At 38.8% G+C, this 22,896-nt stretch overlaps 1 protein-coding gene across 1 annotated transcript in view; it reads right to left on the bottom strand.

Annotated features, from left to right (window-relative positions):
* Positions 1-22,896, bottom strand: part of CUNH8orf34 (chromosome unknown C8orf34 homolog) — a 371,243-nt gene that overhangs the window by 100,544 nt on the left and 247,803 nt on the right. The window contains exon 8 of the mRNA XM_045286330.1: positions 16,432-16,567. Coding sequence (XP_045142265.1) covers positions 16,432-16,567 — 136 coding nt within the window. The remainder of the gene's footprint in view (positions 1-16,431; positions 16,568-22,896) is intronic.

Genomic DNA, 22,896 nt, shown 5'->3' on the forward strand with positions numbered 1-22,896 from the left:
TAGACTAGAGAAACAAATTCACAGAAACTCATATGTATATAAGAGAGAGTTTTATATAAAGGATAGTGTACATTAAGAAAGCATCCCTACCCAGTGCTGTCCACACCCATAAGTCCAACATTAGCCCATATGCCCTACCCCAATCTACAAAGCCCTCCTTAATCTCACAAAATATATGCAATGATGCTGACTATAGGAGGAAAACCAAACCAGTGAACGTGTAAGCATCTCAGTGCTGACAGGGGTCTCCACGAGGTTGTTCCAGCACCCAGGGCTGCATCGGGGTAGGTCCATGTGGCTTCTTCTCAGGGATGTCTCAAAAGAAGTGAGCCTTGCCAGCTGAAGCAGGGAACTGGCTAAAGCAGCTGCACCCTGGTCTGATAATCATAAAGCAAGAGACCTGAGAACTAGGAAGGCGAGGCTCACTGAGCCATTTATCTCTCCACCCTTTAACTAATCCATGTGTTTATTGGCCAGGTTGGCACAATAAACCTTAACTGTTTCAGTGTATATAATGTCAGGCATATAGCTTACAGCTTCACAATACTATATGACAAACTGACAGATGAGTGGTTTACAGCTTATGTGATACATACATATCTATAACTAGTAAATACGTAAGTGGTGGTTTTTGTTTTTTTCATTCTCTCAACCTTTTTAACCAGCAAGCTTCTGCCAGTGCTTAAAAAAGATAATGCTTTCCTTCCTTAGGCACATTAGCCCAATTAGTAATGAGCACCGCTAATTTAACTGACAGATCTGCTCTTTTCCTTAAATAACGCATAAACACTCAAGTACCTAGCTTCTGCAATACAGAATTATAACTCTGTTTTCCTCCACATAAACAAGTGTAAGCATTGGATTATGACATTCCCCTCAATTACTGGTTGAACTCAAGTTCCTTGTTTTAACTTGAACTTTATCAAAATTAAGAATTACTCTAACACTGTTGATAACTTCCATAAATATAGTCCTCTTTAGTTTCTAGGTTCATATCCCAAGTTCTCTAAATTTCAACAGATACCTTCACAGCTCACATGGATACTAGTCTAAGTCATCTGAGTACAGCAGATAGGAATGTGAAAGGTATTCATTTATTGACCTTCCCCTTCGCCAAGTTAGATGTCCTCACGGCCTAGTGGGTAAAGCACTGGGCTGCAAATCCCAAGGTTCTTGTTTCCAACGCACCAGCTGCTCTGTAGGTGAACACTGAGAGTTTCCATTCCCATAAAGACTAACAGCCTCAGAGACCCTATGGAGCGGTTATACTCTCCCCTATAGGTCTCTCTGAATCTGAATGGATCCCAAATTACATTTAAAAATTAATCAAACCAATTAGGAGATATGCTGAACTAAGCATGCTGAGGGAAAGAAGAGTAAATAGCCATGAGGTTTTCTTATACATATAACGGATTAACCACAATGCCTACGACTGTCAAACACAAAGGCTATTCTGGAAAGACATGGAGAAATTGCTAATTTCTTTCATGCTGTTGCCAATAGGAAACATAACCTTTTTATTAACTGTCAGTTCTGCTACTGAAGGGGAGAGTTTGATTATTAACATGAAAAAAAGCTCCTTATTCCCCACCATCCTCAATAAGTTCCTCCCAGTCATATTTAGCTCACAAACGAGGCAACCTTACCCTTTCAGTTAAGTGGACAAATATTTCAGAGTCATCTGTGATTCGTCTCATTCTTTCACATACCACATTTAAATCTATCATCACATCCATCCGTTCTGCCCTCAAAAAAGTTCTAATATCTTCTAAAGATTTCTAACATCTAACAGCTTCTCACCAACTCTCTTGCTACAATCCTGGTGCTGCATGCCTTGTTATTTTCTCAAGACTTCCACACCAGTATCTGAGGGAGTGCTTCCCTCCGTGCCTCATGCTTAAAGGTCTTGATAATGACTCAAGTTATACATCAAGATTTCTGAATCTCTTTTCTTTTTCCTATAACAGAGGTGGCAAAATGTGGGCAGGATGTGAGCTGTGTTCACTGAGAACAGGATGGTTGGCCTACAGACATGAACAAGAATTTAGCTCCTTACTCTCTCCCTTAATCCTCTTCAGGGAAGAGGATGAAAAGATTCAGGTAACTCTGATCTACTTTTAGTTCAAAAAAACTTTGCAGATTCAGGTTGTAATCATAAACTAAATCTGTGTTCATCTTTAGCTGATTGTTAATTGCATTATTCCTTTCTAGGTGGGGGGAAAAGCACACCAATCTCCTATTTTTATCCTTAGGTTGAATATATATATATATTGAATATATATATATTCAATCCAAAATTTAGAATGTATCCAAACTTTTCTTTCTCCCTTTCCTTTTTCCTTAGTTATCCTTAATTTAATTTCCATGAATACATGCAGGACTAAGTTATTATGAAATATTCAACTACCATCCAGACATATGGAATAATGGTATTTATGAGAGGAAGTAAAAAATTACGTCTACTTATTTTCCAGGCCATAAGCACATATGTTGTTCCAAATAATACTTATTTCAATATGTCTCTGTGATCAGGGGGTAATATGACAAGGGGATAATATAACTGCAGACAAGTTATATGAATAGTATAACTTGTTTGTCTTAATCTTTTTAGGGTACTTTCAAAAAAAGTTTGTAGTCAAAATGGTGACTTCCAAGGGAATCATCTTGACCTGTTTGACTGAAGACAAAGGGGTCAACTCAGATGATGAAAAGTAATTTACAGACTCTTAAGGGTTAATCCTAATATATTTTTTCTCAAAGAACACAGGATTGTCACAGGGGTTTATTATGAAGAAGTTTTTGTTAAAAAAATTAATACTGCATTAGTGAGAAAGAAATCCAGGAAATTTGGGCCAACAATTATTTTTTTGCATCATGACAATATACTTGCTCACTCTTTGAGGGGAGCTGAGGGTGGCAAGGGTTGTTTTAGGAGAATTTTGTGGAGTAATCTTACCCCAACCACCTTACAGCCTTGATCCTGCCCTTTCATCCTCCTTACTATAGGAGAACTCAACTATCCAAAACTATCTCTTACTGACGCACAAATGGAGGTGGTAGCACCTCATGAAGAATTTCAACAAGAAAGCAACTGAAAACGTTCAGGAAACTACAATGGTGCAAGTGTAAAATATGATTAGGGAGCCTAATTCTTATGTTACAAATGTATTATAAGAATTGTGAGTTAAAAACAGCAGATGGAGATTCCAGTGCCTCGTGATTATCTGCTTGGAAATATAAAGTGTTCAATAATCATGATTAAATCTGGACTAAACTCATGGTCATTGAGTTGATTTAGGTTCATAACAACCTGGTAAGACAGGGTAGAAGCTCCTCTGGGGATCTCCAAGACTGTGACTCTTGGCAAGGCCAGCCTTCCCAACGCCATTCTACAATCCAAGGGTCAGATTTTCTGAGTATTTGTATGACTTTTCCCCTGATGATACATTTTCCCACTACCATCGAGTTGATTCTGACTCATTGGGGTCCTATGTTTCCAAAATTGTAGTTGGAGTCCCACTCGCCCACCAAGCTTTAGCCAGGGAATGCAATGAAGCTAGCCAAACAAACTGAGTGGAAATGGGATAAAATTCCTTGGTCTAAAGGTCTCAGGAGTGTAATCCTTGGGAGATTTAGGCACAGTGAACTGGTTCTTTCTAATGTTGAAGGTAATCTAGAAATCACAATTTTGAATGAAATTGGTGATGAATAATGGGCACACCTAAAGGATCGGGGGATATGGCTGCCAGATACCAAGCGCAGCATCCACCAAAGAGGTTTCATTAAGCGGCTCTCGAGTACTTTCTGGCAGCGAGAAAATCAACTTTACAGCCAAGTAGACCAAAATTTCTTAAAGTTGGAGAGCCACAACCCCTGCTGACAGACTCCCCTTTACCATTCACCTGCAGCAAAAACCACTTCCATACACTCTAATTCTCCCTGGCAAATTTTTCCTGGCCCCTGGGACAACCCATACAACCAAGCTTCTTATTTTGGCCACTGCAGGCCCTGCAGGGATAGCAGACCACACAGACAGATTGGTGAAAACATTCTCAGTACGCTTGCTATCGTTTTAGCCATTTTTAAAAACTCTTTCTTTCCTGCTGTTTTCTCAGTAACCCTCCTCCCCAATGTTTCCTCCCCACCCCAGATGTGTCCTCCCCCTCCCCACACAAAACAATAACACAACCAAAAGAGCAGGAACTCCCACCAACAAGGCAGTTTCATTGTTTGCTTTGTTTCATTTTCTTTGGATTTTTGTACCATCCTCTATTGTAATACATTTATTAGTTTTTCTAGTTCTCTCCTACTTTTATTCTGGTGAAATATCACCCTCCTAAAAATACATATTCCTCATCTGGAAAAAAGAACGGCAAACCTATAGATTTGGAAGTGCCCACTCAATCAGGGCTTTTTCTTTTTTCTATTTTTTCCCTGAGTCCACAGACCACTCGCATTCACACTACTATAGTAACACATCCCCAGCAACCACAGCCCAGCCTGACCCCAGTCTTTTGCCTCTTTTTCTCTCTTATCTAGGCATCCACCCTTTTTTGTCTTCCATGGACTTGTCTTTTTCTTTCCTTTATAATACTCTGTCCCCTTCCCTCTTTTCTAGTTTCTTCTTTAATTATACTTTAAAAAACATATATATCTACATAAATCCTTTTTTCTTCTACCACATCCATTATATCTTTTGTCCCCCTCTCTTTTTTCCTTGTAAGATACATTTACATGAAACTGTAAAATTCTAATAAACCCGCTTAAAATACATATTCCCTGTATTTTTTAGAAATTGGCTGGGATATCCAGAGGGCTGTTTCTTATCAATACTATTACTTTTATTGTATTCTCCCTTCATTGCTCCTCTACTTTCTTTTTCTCCATTTCACCACCATATTTTCTGGATCCTATTGTACCTCACCCATGTCACTAAAGAGATCTAGCAGCTCACACATCACTAATTGCTGCACCAGGTTTCTGAGGAAACAACCATTCAAGCCCAATGGAGGACCCAGAAAAAGCGGGCCAGGAAACACAAGAAACAAAATTCAGAAGAATAATCTTTAGATCCCTTCAAGAGATATGGTGAACAGTCAAACTATATAATATGAAGTGTCACTGTCCTTTCCTCGAAGGAGCACTCTGACCATACTTATTCCAAAATATATCTGATTGTCCTTTTGTCAGTCAATTGTACTTTCAATATTCTTCACCAGCACCACAATTCAAACACATCAATCCTTCTTCAGTATTTCTTATTCAATGTCTAACTCTCACATGGCTGGTCAGTACCAAATGGCTTGGGTACCAGAGATCCTGAGCACATCTTAAACTCAAAAACAAATGGACTACAAACCAAAGGATTGCAAAAAATCTAACAAATCAATGGCAATCATTATAAGGCAAGAGCGGCAATATTATTCTCTGATAAGATAGACTTCAAGGTGAGTAATATAAGGGTAGATAAGAATGAACATTAAATAATGATTAACATTAACATATAGACTTAATAAACATTTAACCACCCATGAAACACCATAGAAATATATTCTCACAGAGTTGAGGACAAACATAAAGAGCTGAACAATAAAAGTAGGAGCTTCAACACACCACTCTCAAGGAAATGGAGATCATTAGATAATAAACTCAAAAAAGAAACAGAAGCTAAACAACAAAATAAAACCACTTTACCTCCTAGACATATACAGAGAATGCTACTCAACAACACAGTATATATTCTTCTTCTCCAGGGCACATGGCACATACTTTAGAATACATCACATTTTAGGCGACAAATCAAGACTCAATAAATTAAAAAAAAAAAAACCACATTGAAACCTCCCAATTCTTTTCCTCAGATTACAATGCTATAAAAATGAAAAACCAACAATAGAAAGAATAGGAATATAATGACAAACATATGGCGTCTGGCCAACATGCTCTTAAAAAATGACTGTATAGTCAATCAAATAAGGAAGAAAATTAAGAAATTACTTAATACAAATTAGAGCAATAACACAACATACCAAAACCGTTGAGGCACAGCAAAACAGTTAACAGAGGACAATTTATTACAATCAACACAAACACATGAATAAAGAGAAGTAATCAACAATAATCAATAAATCTTAACACAACACCTACAACAGTTAGAATAAGGGAAATAGCATAAACCGTCCAACAACAGAAGTCAAGAAATCATAAAGATTAAAGCAGAAAATAAACCAACTGGAAAGTAGAAAAACTATTGAAAACATTAAGACATGAATAGTTGGTTGTTTGAAAGGATTAACAAAATTGACACACTGCTGGCAAACTTAAGAAAGGAAAAGAAAATATTATAAATACCTTTGCATATTTCTGCATATAAAAATATGTAGAAATAGAAGTGGAAAATGAAACATCACAACAGATCCAAATAAAATTAAAAGAATACTAACACATTACTAAAAAAGAACTGGACAAAGACCTAGAAATACATAATCTACCTTAATTAGCATATACAAATATAGAAAACCCAAACAGACCCATAACAAAAGAAGAAATGGAGATCATCAAGAAACTTCCAACCAAGAAAAGTCCCAGAGCAGATGGCCTCATCAGGAATTTTTCCAAGTATTCAATGAAGAACATTCACTAATCCTACACAGACTAATCCAGAATATGGAAATGGACAGGGAATTCCAAAACTCATTCTATGAAGTAAGCATAACCCTGATACCGAGACCCCACAAAGTTAAATATTACTAAGTGTATTTCTCATGAATATAGCTTCAAAATTCTCAACAAAATTCTGGCCAATAGAATCCAACAACATCTCAAAAGTATTCCCCGTAACCCAGTGAGATTTATATCAGAGAGGCATGGATGGTTCAACATCTGAGAACAATGTAAGTCATTACATAAACAAGACAAAGAATAAGAACCGCATGACAATAAGCACAGGAAAAAATATATAAATCCATTTATGATCAAAATATCAACTCAAATAGGACTAGAAAGTAAATTCTTCAACCTAAAAAAAGTCATTTATGAAAATCCAACAGGCAATATCAAGCTCAACAGGGAAATCATGGAAACATTTCCCCTGAAATTGGAACTAGACAAGGATATTCCCATCACCACTATTAGTCAACATTCTTCTGAAAGTCTTAGTCAGAACTATTATATAACAAAAAGAAATCAGGAGAATATTATTGGACAAAGAAGTGATACTCTTGCTATTTGTAATATGATCTTAAATTTAGAAAATCCCTAGGACTCCATATAAAGACTGTTGGGAACAATTGAGGGATTCCATAAAGTAGCAGGTACGAGACTGACATGCAGAGATCAATTAGATAGCTATATTAGTGAAAAGAGCTATGAAAAAGACATCAAGAAAATAATACCATTTATAATAGCCACACAAGAGATGAAATGCATAGGAATAAACATAACCAATGATTCAAAAGATCTATACAAAGTAAACTACAGAATATTATTTCAAGATAACTACATAAATGAAAGACTACCCAATGTTCATATATAGGAATACCTAATATCGTAAAACCGCCAATACTATCTAAAAGAATTGCAAATACAATCCAATTTGGATCCAAATACCAAGTTCATTATTTAAAGAAATTGGAAAGCTAACTGCCAACTCCATGTGGAGAATGATGTAGCTCAGGATAAGAAAAGAACTCAAAAAGAACAAGGTAAGACGCTTTGCAGTTCTTGACTTCAAAACCTACTACATAGGTACACTTCTCAAAACAACCTGATGTGGGTAAAATGATGGATAGATAGATGAACGGAACAGGATAGAAAACCCAGCATCCATCTAAAGGCAATTAATTTTCTACAAAGGACTAAAAATCATTAAATGGGAAAGAGACAACCCTCTTCAACAAATAGTGCTAGCAAAATTGCCTCTTCATCTGAGAAGAATGAAATAAGACTTATACCTCCCTTCATGCACAAAAAAATGGATTAAAGATCTCAATGTAAGTCACAGAGCTATCAGGATCATCAATGAAAAGCAGACAAATTTAAGAGCCTTATTGCAGGGCATACACAGCCTACCAAATATAATAAAGGATCACACACAGTGTAAGACAAAATAAATGACTAGGATCTACTAAAATTAAAACATTTATGTACATTGAAAGACTTCATCAAAAGAGTAAAATGAGAACCCATAGATTGGGAAATAATATTTAGCAATGACACAAGGGACAAGGACTTAATACTAAAATCTACATAATTCTGAAAGACCTCTAGAAGAAAAAACAAATAGTTCAAAAGAAGGTGAGCAAAGAGCATGAATGTGGTGAAGAAAGTTGATGGTGCCCAGCTATCAAAAGATAGAGTGTCTGGGGTCTTAAAGGCTTGTAGTTAAACAAGTGGCCAACTAGCAGGGAATCAATAATGCCTACATGGAAGAAGCACACCAGCCTGTGTGATCATGAGGTGTCAAAGGTAAGAGGTATCAGAAGTTCACAAACAAGCAACCAAATTGATGTGATAGGGCGTGGATGTAGTGGAGACCCAAAACCTACCTGTACGATAATAGGACAGTCCCTCTCAAAGTACCCCACAGAATGGATGATAAATCCAGTGTGGTAGAGCACTGATGAAACACATAACTTTCTGGTTCTTTATTATTTCTTCCCCTCATTATTAAAGCTTATGTTTTACCTCTTTAGTATAGTTGGATTTGCGTAGGTTCATTTGTATAATTAAGATTGCTCTGAGGCAGGAATGCCGGGATGAATGACCCTTCAGAAATAGCAATGGGAGTAATGATTTCCTGAGGATACAAAAGGAGAGGGGGGGAAAGGGAGAAATGGGGAACTGATAGTAATGATGATTGTATAACCCCACTTGAGGGGAGTGAATAACAGAATTGTGAGTGGATATATTGGATAGGGTAAGATACAGCTTGTGTGTGTATATGTATATAATAATAAAAATTCCTGGGGGGAAGGGGATAAAGGGGATCTGATATCAATGAGTTCAAGAGGAAAGAAAGTGTTTTGAAACAGATTGTGGTAGCAATTGTACTATCATGCTTGATCCATTTGAAGTATGGAATGTGATGGCATATGTCAAAGCTCCCAATAACATGAATAAACAAACAAGCTATGGTACATGCAAACAATAGCATATTTTGCTCCCCTAAAAATCAGTGATGAAACTCCTCATGGCTTGGGTGGACCTGGAAACAAATACGTTGAGTGAAGTTAGTGAACCACCAAAGGATAAGTATTGTATGAATCCACTACCATAAAGATGAAAGCCCAAACAAGGTAGACTTCTGCTCTGGGGTCATGTAATCTAGTCTGGTCTCCCAAGCAATGAAGTCGAGATCCTGCCTCTGCCATTAACCACACATCACCCCTTTCGTATGCACATTTTAAAAACCAATTCAACAGAGGAGCCCTTGCCTCAGCTGGGATCAGTTCCTCAAGACGCAGGGAGAGGAAGAAAAACATTCAGTTGCTGCCATATAACACTGTGCTAAGTTTACCCCAAATGAAAGGCATGTCTACAATACAGAGAAGCAAACCTTACTGGAAATTGAAGTCAATATGGGGGGTGGTGGGCAGAGTACATCTCAGAGAAGGCAATTCTGCTTCTGTTGGTGGGTAAACTGGTAGAGCAATCTCCATAAGAAAAAACAAACAAACAAAACAAAGCACAACAATACTTATATAGAACCCAAAGGGAGGATACACCCAGCACTATGTTCTTAATTGGACACTTTTCCCCTAGTCTCTCCAGACCTAGGGGATCCAGGCCATGTGCTATAGACTACTGGGCCTTTAGACTTTGTCGATTTAAAGCACACAATGTCCTTCATAGGCCACACCAGAATAATTTGATGTGGAAACTACTAAGTGAACTAGGTTCTATCTCAAACTCACCCGTAGCAGATTTAAAGAACTGACATAATCCCTTGGGTTTAAGTCTGAGCTGCCCGGGTGTGAGAAGCTGATGGCCACTGTTCCAGTGTTATACAATTGGTGGCCATTGGATGTTGGTTCAAAGTTCTTGCTTTGAGGGTGCTGAATGAATCATGGCCTAAGACTACCTGATAATTATTATTTTTACCCTTCCTTGTTTTCTTATGACCTGGTAGATATGGTCCTATCTTTCTGAATTAGTGTTACTTAAAGTTTTGCTCCATCTCCAACCCCATTATTAATGTAAATAGTGTCCATTCAATGATGAGGTTTATCTGTGCAAGGCAATTCATGCATTGTGGTATAAAAATATGACATATATATGTCTAATTTCTTTTCATCAACAGTGTTTTAAATTCTATAGCATTGACTAAATTAATAACAATAATCAATAGAATTATTTTATACTCAGTGGTTGATATATAATGTTCTTTTATCCCAAAATGATAATGATGTCTCCAAAGTGAACCAGAGACTTATGTAAACCATAGATGTATGAATAGATATGGGGCTTGTACTTAATTCTAGCCCCAATATAATGACAATTAGTTCTTATGACATGGTCCTACTCATTACTGTCCTACGCATTACAGAATGGAAAGATTATTGAGAATATGGGTGCTATAGCAGAGCATAGCTTTGGCTAGTGGCTGGCTATGAGAAAGAATTTCATCTGGTGTTATAAAGGTTTGTCTTCAAGCAAACAGCCATCTAAATGAGACTTCAACTAAGTATACATGGAGGAAGCACACCAGCTTGTGTGATAGAAGGATTGGAAATAATAAGGTCCAAATCTGAAGGAGGGAATGGTATCAGAGGTTAAATTCAGAACACCTGGTTTGCAGAAGGCTATGGATGAGAGTGGAAGCCCAAGGTCCATTTGCAGGGCCACACAGGATGAAGCTTCTTGTTAATTCCCTCTGACCATAGTTTAGCGCTGTGAATAGGCTTGCTTTCTGAGAGAGAGTATTGTAAACTCGATTATGGGAGATGCAGGTAAATGTAATACCTTACCACTTGATCTTTCCTTTGACCCATTTTATGGTTGTCTCAGTTTTTAAAATTTTCTGCATTGTTTTTGATTGAAGGGTTTTTCATTTTTCTGCTTTTTCCCTTGTTGATGGCTTTGTTTATCTGTCTGTTTGCTTCCTGGCTGTGTTTTATACAATTTTCTGTATATGAAATCCAGGATATGTAAATCTATAGAAACAGTAATTGGATTAGTAATTACCTAGAGGCATGGCAGGGGACATAGTGTAGGGGAGAAGAATGGGGAGCTAACAACAATGAGTACAATTAGGAAATGTTTTTAAATTGTCTGTGGTGATGATTGCACAACTCTTCTTAATATGTTTGAACTACTGAAGTGTATAATGTGTGAAGTATATGCCAATAAAACTACTAAAAAAACAAAAAAAACCTTCGACACTACCCATAAGCCCCTAGTTTATGACTTATGCTTGAAATAATTGCTCAAGCATTGTTTGAAATCTAGTTTCTACAATCTTAAATGTATTACTTGTGCCTAGGAAAGAGATAAGCGACAGCTACATTAATTGTGTTTGAAAAATAATTATGTAAAAACCTTGTACAACCACATCAACGCAGTACAAAAGTAATTACCGTAATTAGGGTGGAGAATAAAGACCCACAGGCCTCTCATGTTTCTGCATGTCTTACTGTCTTTGTTCTAGTCTGTTGAAGAATGTTATATTTGGAAAGATAAATTAAGTTTTCCTTCAGAGCATACAAGTGGTATAGCCTTTTTCCTTTACTCTGAACTCCGGATAGTCCAAAATCTCAAAGCAAACTCGCTGCCATGAAGTAACTTCTGATTCATAATGACCCTATCAGACAGGGTAGAACTGCCCCTGTGAGTTTCTGATGAGACTTTAACTGTTTATAGGAGTAGAATTGCTGACCTCTGGTTAGCAGCACAAGCTCACAACCCCCTACCCAGCCAGAATCCCTGGCTACAGTCATCACTCTAATACAGGCAGGCGGCCGTCTTTTTCCATAAAGTTTGCTTACCTGCATCACCTTATCTTCAGCATGCTTTGAAACTACACCAATCTTGCACTTCTATTATTTCTAACACCTACTCACTTTCTATTACATGGTTTCTATCTTATTTCAAGGAGCCCTCTTGGGATAATGGTCATGTATTGGGCTAGCAGGCTGCTAGCCACAAAGTCAGCAGTTCAAATAACCACTAGCTTCTCCGAGGGAGAAAGGAAGCTTTCTACTCTCATGGAGTTACTGTTTGGGAAACCCACAGGGACGTTCTGCCATGTCCTCTAGAGTCGCCGTGAGTAAGAATCAACGTGAGGAGTCAGAATGACTGAGGTTTTTGTTTTGTTTTGTTTTGAGTGAATCTTATTTCAGGGAGGATTTAATCTTTGCCTTGGGTAAGAGATCGGTACTTATCAAACTGGCAGGCTGTGAAGACATGCTGGCTGCATTTGAGTGTGTGTTCTACCGTCTCTCCTGGTTGTATTGCCTTGGACAAGTTACTTAGCTAACCTTTGCCACAGTTTACTTATTTATAAAATGGGACTTCTACTAGTAATTGGGTTCCTTAGGTGGCACAGATAATAGAGCAGTTAACTACCTGGACCAATAATTGGTGGCTCGAACCACCCAGAGGTACTTCATAAGGCAAGCCTGGTGATCTGCTTCTTCAAAAGCAGTGTCAGAGATTTCTACTCTGTACACATAGGATCGTCATGAGTCAGAACAGACCGGACAGCAGGCAACTAACATCATCCCAACATAAGAGTAACTAGTTTCCATAATTTCTTGAGAATTAAATTTTATACATTTAATGTGCTTCAGAGACTTGATAGTGAGAAAACAATCAATGTAGCCTGGTGTGATTTGGCTGATCATTTCTTGAATAAATACAGTAAGAGCTAACCTTGACTGTGGTTTGTCTAATTTATAAACTAACACTATCAGTAGGGAGATGGCTGGCTGGTAATGTAGGGTTATATATGTGTGTGGTTCTTTCCCAATTAAGAATCTCATTATTTTAGTAAAACCTGCTATCTTTTCCTCTGTGAAAAAGGCATCCCATATCCCAATATTTTAAAAGGACTTGAAAGATCAAGAACCACAGAAAAAAAATTATAAGTGCACTATAAATTATATATATATATATAGTTTTAAATGAGTTTATATATTAACACATTAACCATAAAACTAAGGAGTCTTGGGAGCAAAGTGGTTAAGCCTTGGACTGCTTACTTTTCCATACCACCAGCCATTCCTAGGAATGGAAGAGCTGACAATACACTCCTGTGGAATTAATCGACAAACACAAACCCACTGCTATCTAATGGACTCCAACTGTTTTAGGGTACAAAAAGAAACCTATTTCAAATATAATTTAAAGAGAAATTAAGTCCTAAAAGACTCAAAGACAATACAAACACACTGACACATCATCCGGAGGAGGGAAGCAGGTCACCGACACAATTTGAAATGGCAGCCAAGGATTCCTCGAGACACCAAGCTTTAAAAAAGGCATGGGTGGGCAAAGAAAACTGTCCCCAAAGCATGACTGGTGGCAGATCCATACATCACAGTTACAGGAGACCATGTTTAGGACCTATATAATGGTAGATAAATGGGGTTACAAGATTGGTCCAGGGTCTTCCAACCAAGGAAGTCGGGGTGAGATTGATAGGGCATGGTCATTACTGTGCAACCTCCACTCCCCCAACCATGCCAGCATGGTGAGCTCCATCCAAGACACACCTGTGCAAGCCCCCAAGACAGTGGTTCTCAACCTTCCTAATGCCGTGACCCTTTAATACACTTCATATTGTGGTGACCTCCAACCATAAAATTATTTTGTTCCTACTTCAGAACTGTAATGTTGCTACTGTTATGAATCGGACAACCCCTATTAAAGGGTCACTCCACCCCCCAAAGGGGTCGTGACCCACAGGTTGAGAACCGCTGCCCTAAGCAAAAGCCAGCCCCTCCCTGGGCTGGCCAGGGAGCTGTGGAGGCAATCTACTCTCCAAGGCATTCTGGCTGAGGACAAGAGTATCTACACCTTTAGTTATATGATCAGAACGCATTAATAGAGGCTCAATCTATATGGGGATGCTGCAAATGGATTGGGGACTGTGAGATAGTTAAGGTTTATTGTGCCAAGCTGACTGATAAATACATGTGATATCAATTGAAGCGCGGAGAGATAAATGGCTCGGTGAGCCTTGCCTTTCAAGTTCTTGGGTCTCTTGCTCTCTGATGGTCGGACCAGGGTGCAGCTGCCTTAGCCAGTTCCCTTCTTTAGCTGGCAAGGCTAACTTCCTGGAAGACATTCCTGAGAAGAAGCCACATGGACCTACCCCGATGCAGCCCTGGGTGCTGGAACAGCCCTGTGGAGAACCCTGCCAGCGCTGAGATTCTTACATATCCACTGATTTGGCTTTCCTCCTGCATTCAGCAACATAGTGTGTGTTTTGTGAGACTGAGGAAGGCTTTGTAGATCGGTGTTGGGCAAATGGGCTAATGTTGGACTTGTGGGCTTGGACAGCACTGGGTTGGGATGCTTTCTCAATGTACACTTACCCTTTACATAAAACTCTCTCTTATATACATATGAGTTTCTGTGAATTTGTTTCCCTAGACTAACACAGGCTGTCAGCGCTATCTAAACCCTTTTTCAAATAAGGGTCCTCAGAATTTAAGGCCTCATACATAACTCACACTGGTCCTAGGTAGGGTTTTTAAGACTAAAATCCTGATAGGAACAGCGAGCCACGTCTTTCTTCAGTCGAGCAGCTGATAGCTGTGGCTGGCAGTTCAGTGGATAACCGCAGCGCCACCAGGTCGGAGTTCAACTCTCTCCTCCACACTGCTCTGAGCTGGAATCCACTTCACCCCACACAGCAATGGGAATGAGAGCTGTGCATTAAATGGAAAAGAACCAACTAAATCTTCCTCTGATGATTTTGTGTACTTAGGGTACCTATCTATAAACGAACAAAAAGCGAAACAATCTACCGGCATCAAATGGATTCCACCCATGTTGATCATTTATAGGGCTTCCGAGGCTCTGTGAGAGCAGAAAGTCTCCTGTTTCTTCTGAGGAGTGGCTGTTACTCAGTGCACCTCATCTAGTCAATGCTGACGCATAGAGACCCCAGAGGACTGTGGCTTTCTGAGACGGTAACAGTTTTTTCTTATTAATTGGGATTTAATACATACCATATATCATTGTGTATTGCAATCACAACAGGTAGAAATGTACAACTCTTAATGCAAGTAGAAAGGCCTCTTTTTCTCCTGTGGACCGGCTGGTGGTTTCAAACTGCTGACCGTCCAGTTAGCAGCCTGATCCACTGCCGCTCTTTCTGGTTAGCAGTCTGCTGCTAATGCAACTGTGCCACCAGGGCTCCTTTGGTATTTGTATTTTATCACATAAATATTAGAAGTCTTCTTCACAGCCAGCCAGAATCAAAAATCCACTCACACCCATGTTGCTGTGTCACATTGCATGAAGTAACCGTTCCACTGGTGTATCCCTGTGGAATGGCATTTATCTTAATGGCTTCTTAATATATTTTGGTTTTCTAAAAAGCGTACTATTGTTCTAGGCCGAGACAATTAAAAAAAATTCCAACAGGGTACAGAAAAAGGGAAAGCTACATAAACTAATTTTATTTTCTTACATTTCCTCCACTCCCCCACTCCCATTCCCAAGCAGCTAATCCCCCTCTCAAACAGTACAATAGAACAGCTAGACATAAGGGAAAGGAGATAAAACTGGCCAGCCAGTATATTGTTCTTGGTAATCTTTGCCATTTACACAAGGGTTAGAAGACTTGTTTTATCATTTAAACAGGCTTAAAAGCCTCTTTGCAAATGAGATTTAATTCCTACAAAAGAATGAATTGTAGGCTCTTTGGCTGGTTTCTGCTGGGCCAGCACTGGGATTTGGCGGTAACTCTGAAGCTACTTCTTTGGCTATATAATATACAGTATATGCAAAGATTGCTTCCAGCTGCCCAAACTGAAAAGCATCAAGCTGATTACATTCTTTCCAGGAGGGGAACAGGATGAGGGTCAGGTTAAGAGGCCAATCACATCAGATCTTAAACTGTACCTGGGCAAACTCTTCCTTTATGCAGGTGTTTAAAAAGTGGCTTTGAACTTTTAAAGCCGCTGGCTTCTTCCTTTGAATGGGAACAGAAGGGCAGACAGCTAATGACATTCAGAGACAGAAAGGCTTCAAATAGTCTCAAGCTGTGAAGTGAAGACAAGCAAAACTCTTTGATTCATTGTTGGACTGAGTGGCATTAGGCACTAGGACAAAATGCACAACTAACACCCTGGCCTACCTTGGTGCAAAAAAATAACTAGAAGAAAAAGCTTTCTTTAATACAGAGAACACACAGCTGACAAATCACTGATCCCAACAATCAAAATAACATGGCAGATTTTATACATACTATTGTTTTACCTGGCACACCTTGAGCAGATGTTCAGGGTGACCTTGGCCTGAGGTTCAGCGGGGTGAGGAACACGACCTTGGTTAAATTTAGTCCCAGAAGGCACCAGAGTAGTTACTCCTTCCATTCTTAAGTCATCAAGATCCTCTGGAACAACATAAACCATTGCAGAGAAACAGATGAACTCTAGCAAAAGGTGTTAAAGCCTACATGTTGAAGTATCTCCAAGTAGTTTGTTACAAAATCCAATATTTTATATTTCTACCCTTTGCAAAAGTTCTCACCTTATGTATCAAATATTGTCCAAATCATTTTTTAGATGTACGTGAAGACAAGTGATATGAGATGATTTTCAAGTGGCAAAATTGTGAGAGACTGCCAATACAAATGGAAAATAAATAGGTAAGACAAGAAAACTCTGATCATACTTTAACACTTGAAACTGGGTGTTATCAAGAATATGTTGATCGTGCACAGTTACAGATCAGAGATAAGAGCTCACTACACACAGAATCCAGGAACAGGAATTGGAGTCACGATACCAGCAGGGTAGGGAGAAGGTGGGGAGAGGAGGGGAGGAAGTGGTAACCAATGGACACATAACCACCCCACCTCCCAAGGGAGACACACAACAGAAACCATGCGGAAAGGCAGACAGTGGTCGGTGTAAGATATGAAAGTAATAATAATTTATAATTTATCAAGGGTCACAAGGGTGGGGGGAAGGGAGGGAAAAAAGAGGAGTTGATGCCAAAGGCTTAATAGAAAGTAAATGTTTCAACAATAATGATGGCAACATATGTACAAATATGCTTGATATGAATGATGGATGGATTGTTATAAGAGCCCCCAATAAAATAATCTTTTAATAAAAAAATAAAAAGAATATGCTACCACTAATTTAAGCTTGCCTTCAGAATATCGTCTTTTTTCTGAGGTAATATCAGCCTATGTGGCAGAGCAATTACAATATATATAATGTAAATATATTATATTTACATATGTGTGTGCATGTGTGCATATTATAGATTATATGTGATTTTTGAGATGCTTTAGAGGCAACCCCGCTGCAACAGGATAGAGTAGAATTGCCTCTTCTGGCATTTCTATGTATATGTAGAATACACATACACAGAAAAGAAGCTATACATCTTTTCTGCACCAGGAAACCTCATCTTTCTCCTGCAGAGTGGGTGGTGGATTCAAATCACTGACTTTGCAGTTAGCAGCCAAACCGCAACCTGCTATACGAACAGGGTTCCTTTACAGAGGTATTGCTTAATTCTGCTGTAACTCAATTAAAATTGGACAAGACTTAAGACACTTCTAGATACATTTCGACTCTATAAAGAAGTAGGGCTTATGAAGGTTGAGGTCCTACGGAAAATGAAGTCATTCACGAGTGAAGGGAAATGCTTTAGCACACTGACATGCCACAGAAGCCTCCTGAACCAAGCTTGTGATCCTAACTAAATCGTTGAAGAGAAATCCTGGAGTGCTTCTCAAAAAGTATTAAAATATCAACATTTATTCCTTGATTAAAAAGACAGCTATGCAGATAGATATGGTTCTGACCTTAACTCATACCATCGTTGGTGTGACCAACAGAGCTTTTTAGTGATACCAGATGCTTTCAATAAAATATTATTAAACACATTTTAGCTAAGTTTCACCATGAAATGACTCATCAGGATATCGATAAATGGGTTTCTATCGTAAATCCACATGTACAAAATGATTTTAAAAGATAGTTGAGGTCATTTTCCAGTTACGTGTCACCTGTCAGCATCAGGGTTCTGAACCACTAGAGGTCAGACGTGGCACGGAACCAAAGCTTCAAGGGTTCACTGAATAATTACAGATGGCTTTTATATAGCTTCAATTCTTTCTGGTATTTGACTACAGCTTAATGATTGAATGTCTATTTTCCAGGATGGTAAAAGCCTTTCCTTGGCAAAATCTACAGCTCTACTAATCACAAAAATTGTTTGATTTTGTGTTTCCAACCTTGGGAGTACAAACTTTTATATTAAGTGACCAAGACACGCACTTTATAAGAAACATTATTTTTAATAAACAAAGTAAAACTAGGTGCAGCAGAAAGCACCTCTTACTCAGTCACTACACTATCACCACCCTTGATCTACCGGAAAGCTTGAAAGCATGAATCTTTCTCTTCGTTGAGGGATGAGAATAGGTCTGTTATCAACAGAGAGCATTGTAAAGTCAATGATGGCAAATGTAGTTTGGCCATAATGTTATATATTTTCATTTAATCTCCCTTTGGATTCATTTTAAAGCTGGTTCATTTTAAAAAAGGAGGGGAGTACATGTGGGTAAAGCTCCCGTGAATCCTCTTTGACAATGGACTAGAGATGTGAATAGCCTTGCTAACAAACACAATACATTGAAAAATGTATTGTTACAGTTGCAGTTAGGTTAAAATTTAGCTTCCTCTCATTTGATTGCCCTTAGGATGCATTTTAATTTGTTCTAATTTTTAATATTTTCTGGTTTCTTTTTGATTGAGGTTTTCAATGTTTCATTTTGTTATTCTTATTAGTTTTTACTTGTTTGTTTCTTTCTTCTTAAATGTTTTTCTATATAGGAAATCCAGGATAGTAAATCTATAGAGCCAGTAACTGGATTAATGGTTCATTGGTAGTATGGCAGGGATATTGGGCAAGGGGGGAGGGGGAGGGGGAATGGGGAGCTAACATTAATGAATACAAGATTGAAGAAAATGTTCTAAAACTGTGGTGATGATTGTACACCTCTTCTTGATATGACTGAATATTGAATTGTATGATATGTGAATTTTATGCCAACTCTTGAAAAAACAGAAACAAAAATATGTATCACATACAATTGACATTCTTTTTTAAAATAATAGACATTTTAAGACCCAAAAGGTAGAGAAAACAAATCTCAATCTAATCAACAGAGCTTTTTATTGTAAAATATACAAATAATGGAAAATGTTACTACATTGTCTCTGTGTGTATGTATATATTAGCAAAACTCGCAGAAACACTTAAGCACCTCAGCAGCCCTTATGGGGTTTAATCAGAAAAATCCTTGGACTTAGCTATGTTATTTTTGATATAAGACTTTTCTGTGGTGCATATAAAACTATCACAAGCAGTGTACTGTGACCTTCCTAAAGAGCTTCTTCAGCACATTTCCCCAGGAGGAATAGTGTAAGTACAACTCCATTCTGAGTATTCTCAAACAACCTATAAATGAGCTGATTTCAGATCATGGACAACTGCCATTCAAGACATCAGACCAAAGCCACTGTCTAATTCTTCTTTCTTCATTTGCTGACTTAACAGTATTCTTCTCATTTTCTTCCTGGAACCCTTAGTATGGTCTTTGTTTCTCCATTATTCTCACCTGGTTACAATGGTTAGGTCACAATATAATTGTTCTAACACTAATCTCAGATAAGGCCAAGCAGCAGTCCTCAAGTATACTGACTGTTGTATGAACCACCCAGCATTAATCCTCATGATGAAAAGTCTGTGCAATTCTAGCCTTATCAAACAAAATCACAGAAATTGCAGGTAGTGGCATTTTCTCTTGGGTCTATCCCATTGCACAAATGATCTTCAATTAATCAACCGGGAAACCTGCTAGTATCTCTTCCTCCCCATTCCTCTCTCTCTCCTTCCCGTTGTCCACTTTACACACACATAGGCACACACACACAATTGAAGTCTATTAATCACACCCTAGGTAGTTCCAAATGTCAATTCAACAAATTTATAAATGGTGGATGACCTAGAAAGGATTAATAGAATGTCTTACACACTAATATGTATCAAACCTAAAATAACATATTGATTCCAATCTAATTCCATGAATAATTCCTTTATTTTTGCACCTCAATTTGTTTCTAGTAGCTATTAATCCTTTGCTTGTCATGTTGGCCTCAGACTAAGAGCACATATGTGTTCGGACTAGTACTTAAGAATATATGTCTACACAGAAGCCCAACTTTTATAAGACATCGGAGGTGATAATTACAAAGCAGACTTAAGGCCTTAATAGGAGACCAACTCTAATTACTCAAGTACTCTACTTAGAGGCATTACTGTTTCATTGTTTATATAAATGGAACCATTAGGACAGAATTACTGATGATAAGAATCATACAAATAAAAAGGACTTTAAGAAATGCACCAATAACTCATAGAATGATTATTTGATACCATCTCTCCCCTAGATGGAGTACAAATTAATTCCACCATCGAAACAAGTAGTGATGCATAATTGAATTGCTCTAGATTTGCAGTTGTTGGCTAGTCAAGGTGGCATGTGTGTCAATCCTAATATATTTTGTTCTACTTGCATCAGTAAAGGCACTTGGTGATGGCGACCGCATTTGGCTCATAACTGAAAGGTTGGCAGTTGAAATCTGCCAGCTACTCCATGAGAGAAAGATGTGATAGTCTGCTTCCATAGATAAACAGCCTTGAACATCCTACAGGCCAGCTCTACTCTGTCCCATACGGTCACTGTGAGTTGGAGGCACCCCAATGACAAGGTGTAAATTCAACGAAAGAAGCTAGGTACAAAAAAAGGCTGTATATTGTCTGTAGCAAGAGATAACTGACTTTCTAAAGTTTTTGCTGCATACAACCTCTGCATAAGAGTATTGAAGAGAAAGGATGTCACTTTGAGAACTAAGGTGTGCCGGACCCAAGTCATGGTATTTTCAAGTGCCTCGTAGGCATGTGGAAGTTGGACATTGAGTAAGGAAGACTGAAGAATTGATGCATGTGAATTGTAGTGCTGGAGAAGACTATGGAAAATAGCAGGGACTGCTAAAAGGACAGAGTGAGCCTTAGAGGCAAGTCTGGCAAGACTTCATCTGCTAGCTTTTGGACATATGGTAGGAGAGAGTGCCAGGAGGACATCGTGCCTGGTAAAGTGGAGGGCAGCGGAAAAGAGTTAGGCCCTCAAGGACATGGATTGACACAGTGGCTGCATCCACGGGCTCAGGCCTGGGAACAATTGTGAGAATGGTGCAGCACCGTGCAGTGGTTCATTCTGTGGTGTGTAGGATCCCCACCCAACAACCACAGCCGCAACACAGGTCATACTCGTGACCTATGACCTGTTTGGACAATCGATGATTCTTGTCTGGAAGCATTTGACATGGTGCTATTGCTTTTGATATAATATTGATCCAATACGTCTCTCCATAGTTTTAAATGTGTCTAAGTAAGCCATTCCCATTTGTTGCAGGCACAACAACAATTGACTCTGGCGACAACTAAACAATTTCTCAGCAGAGCTATCTAGCTTTTCTTGAGCTGACCAGGCAATTACAAGAGAAGGTGACAAAAGGGGTAGCAGATGATCACAAAACACTGGTATGAAAGGAAGAAGTCCTGGTGGCACTGAAGACAGGGGTGAAATAAGGTTCTAAGAACTGATGAAATCCCAATGGAAATATTTCAGCAAACTGATGTGCTGGGAGCACTCATTAGCCTATGTCAAAAGAATTGGAAAACAGTTGCCTGACATACTGATTGGATGAGATGCACATTTGTGCCCATTCCAAAGAAAGGTGACCCAACAGGATACCGAAGTAACGTAAATTTCTTTAATATCACCCACAAGCAAGGTTTTGCTGACTGTTTGGAAATTTGCTGAGAATTCATGTAGCAATTACGGTGTTGGTGAAGAAGTTTGAAAACCCCATTGACTGCCAGAAGGTCTGTCTTGGAAGATGTTCAACCAGAAAGCTTCTCAGAAGCAAAGGTGAGGAGACTATGCCTCATGTCCTTTGGACATGTTATCAAAAGGTACTCTTGGAAAAGAGTACCCTAAATAAAATGGAGAATAGTAAAACAGAGAATTCCTTCAGTGAGATGAACTCACACAGGGCTCAAACATGACAACAATCATGAAAATGGTCTCGTCTTGGGCAGCGCTCCATTCCACAGTACATAGGGGTACTTAGGGCTGGAATCCACTCAATGGCACACACCAGTCATAGCAGGAGACTACATAGAGAAATGGCGATGGTCAAACATATTTGGAATAGAACACTGACCAATCGTCTCTGCTGCAAATATCCAAGTAAGACCAGTCACAACCTTCGCAACAATGCAGAAGCTAAACCCCACCACTGCAGCAACCGCTCACACACGTTAGACTTGTTCAGTGAAAGCCAATGCTTCCCAAACTATTTATGGACGATGAGACCCTTCTAGTTAGCTTGCCTACAGCATCCCCAGGCCCATGACTTCCCATCAGAAAGCTTCGGCAGCCTCCCCTTTTCATTTTTCCATCTTAGAACTCCCTCCCCGCCACCTACCTTTGAGTCCCTTACAGACATATATGGTGATTTTACTTCTACAAACAACTCTGAATAAGGAGCCCCTACATATTCTTATTTGGGTGGGCTTCATTTATTTCCACAATTTTAATCTTTGAATATCTAAAAATGTGTCCTATGGGAA

This window comes from Echinops telfairi, unplaced genomic scaffold (assembly GCF_000313985.2).
Source record: "Echinops telfairi isolate 266 unplaced genomic scaffold, ASM31398v2 ScPeMD7_1;HRSCAF=3_0, whole genome shotgun sequence".
Taxonomy (NCBI): domain Eukaryota; kingdom Metazoa; phylum Chordata; class Mammalia; order Afrosoricida; family Tenrecidae; genus Echinops; species Echinops telfairi.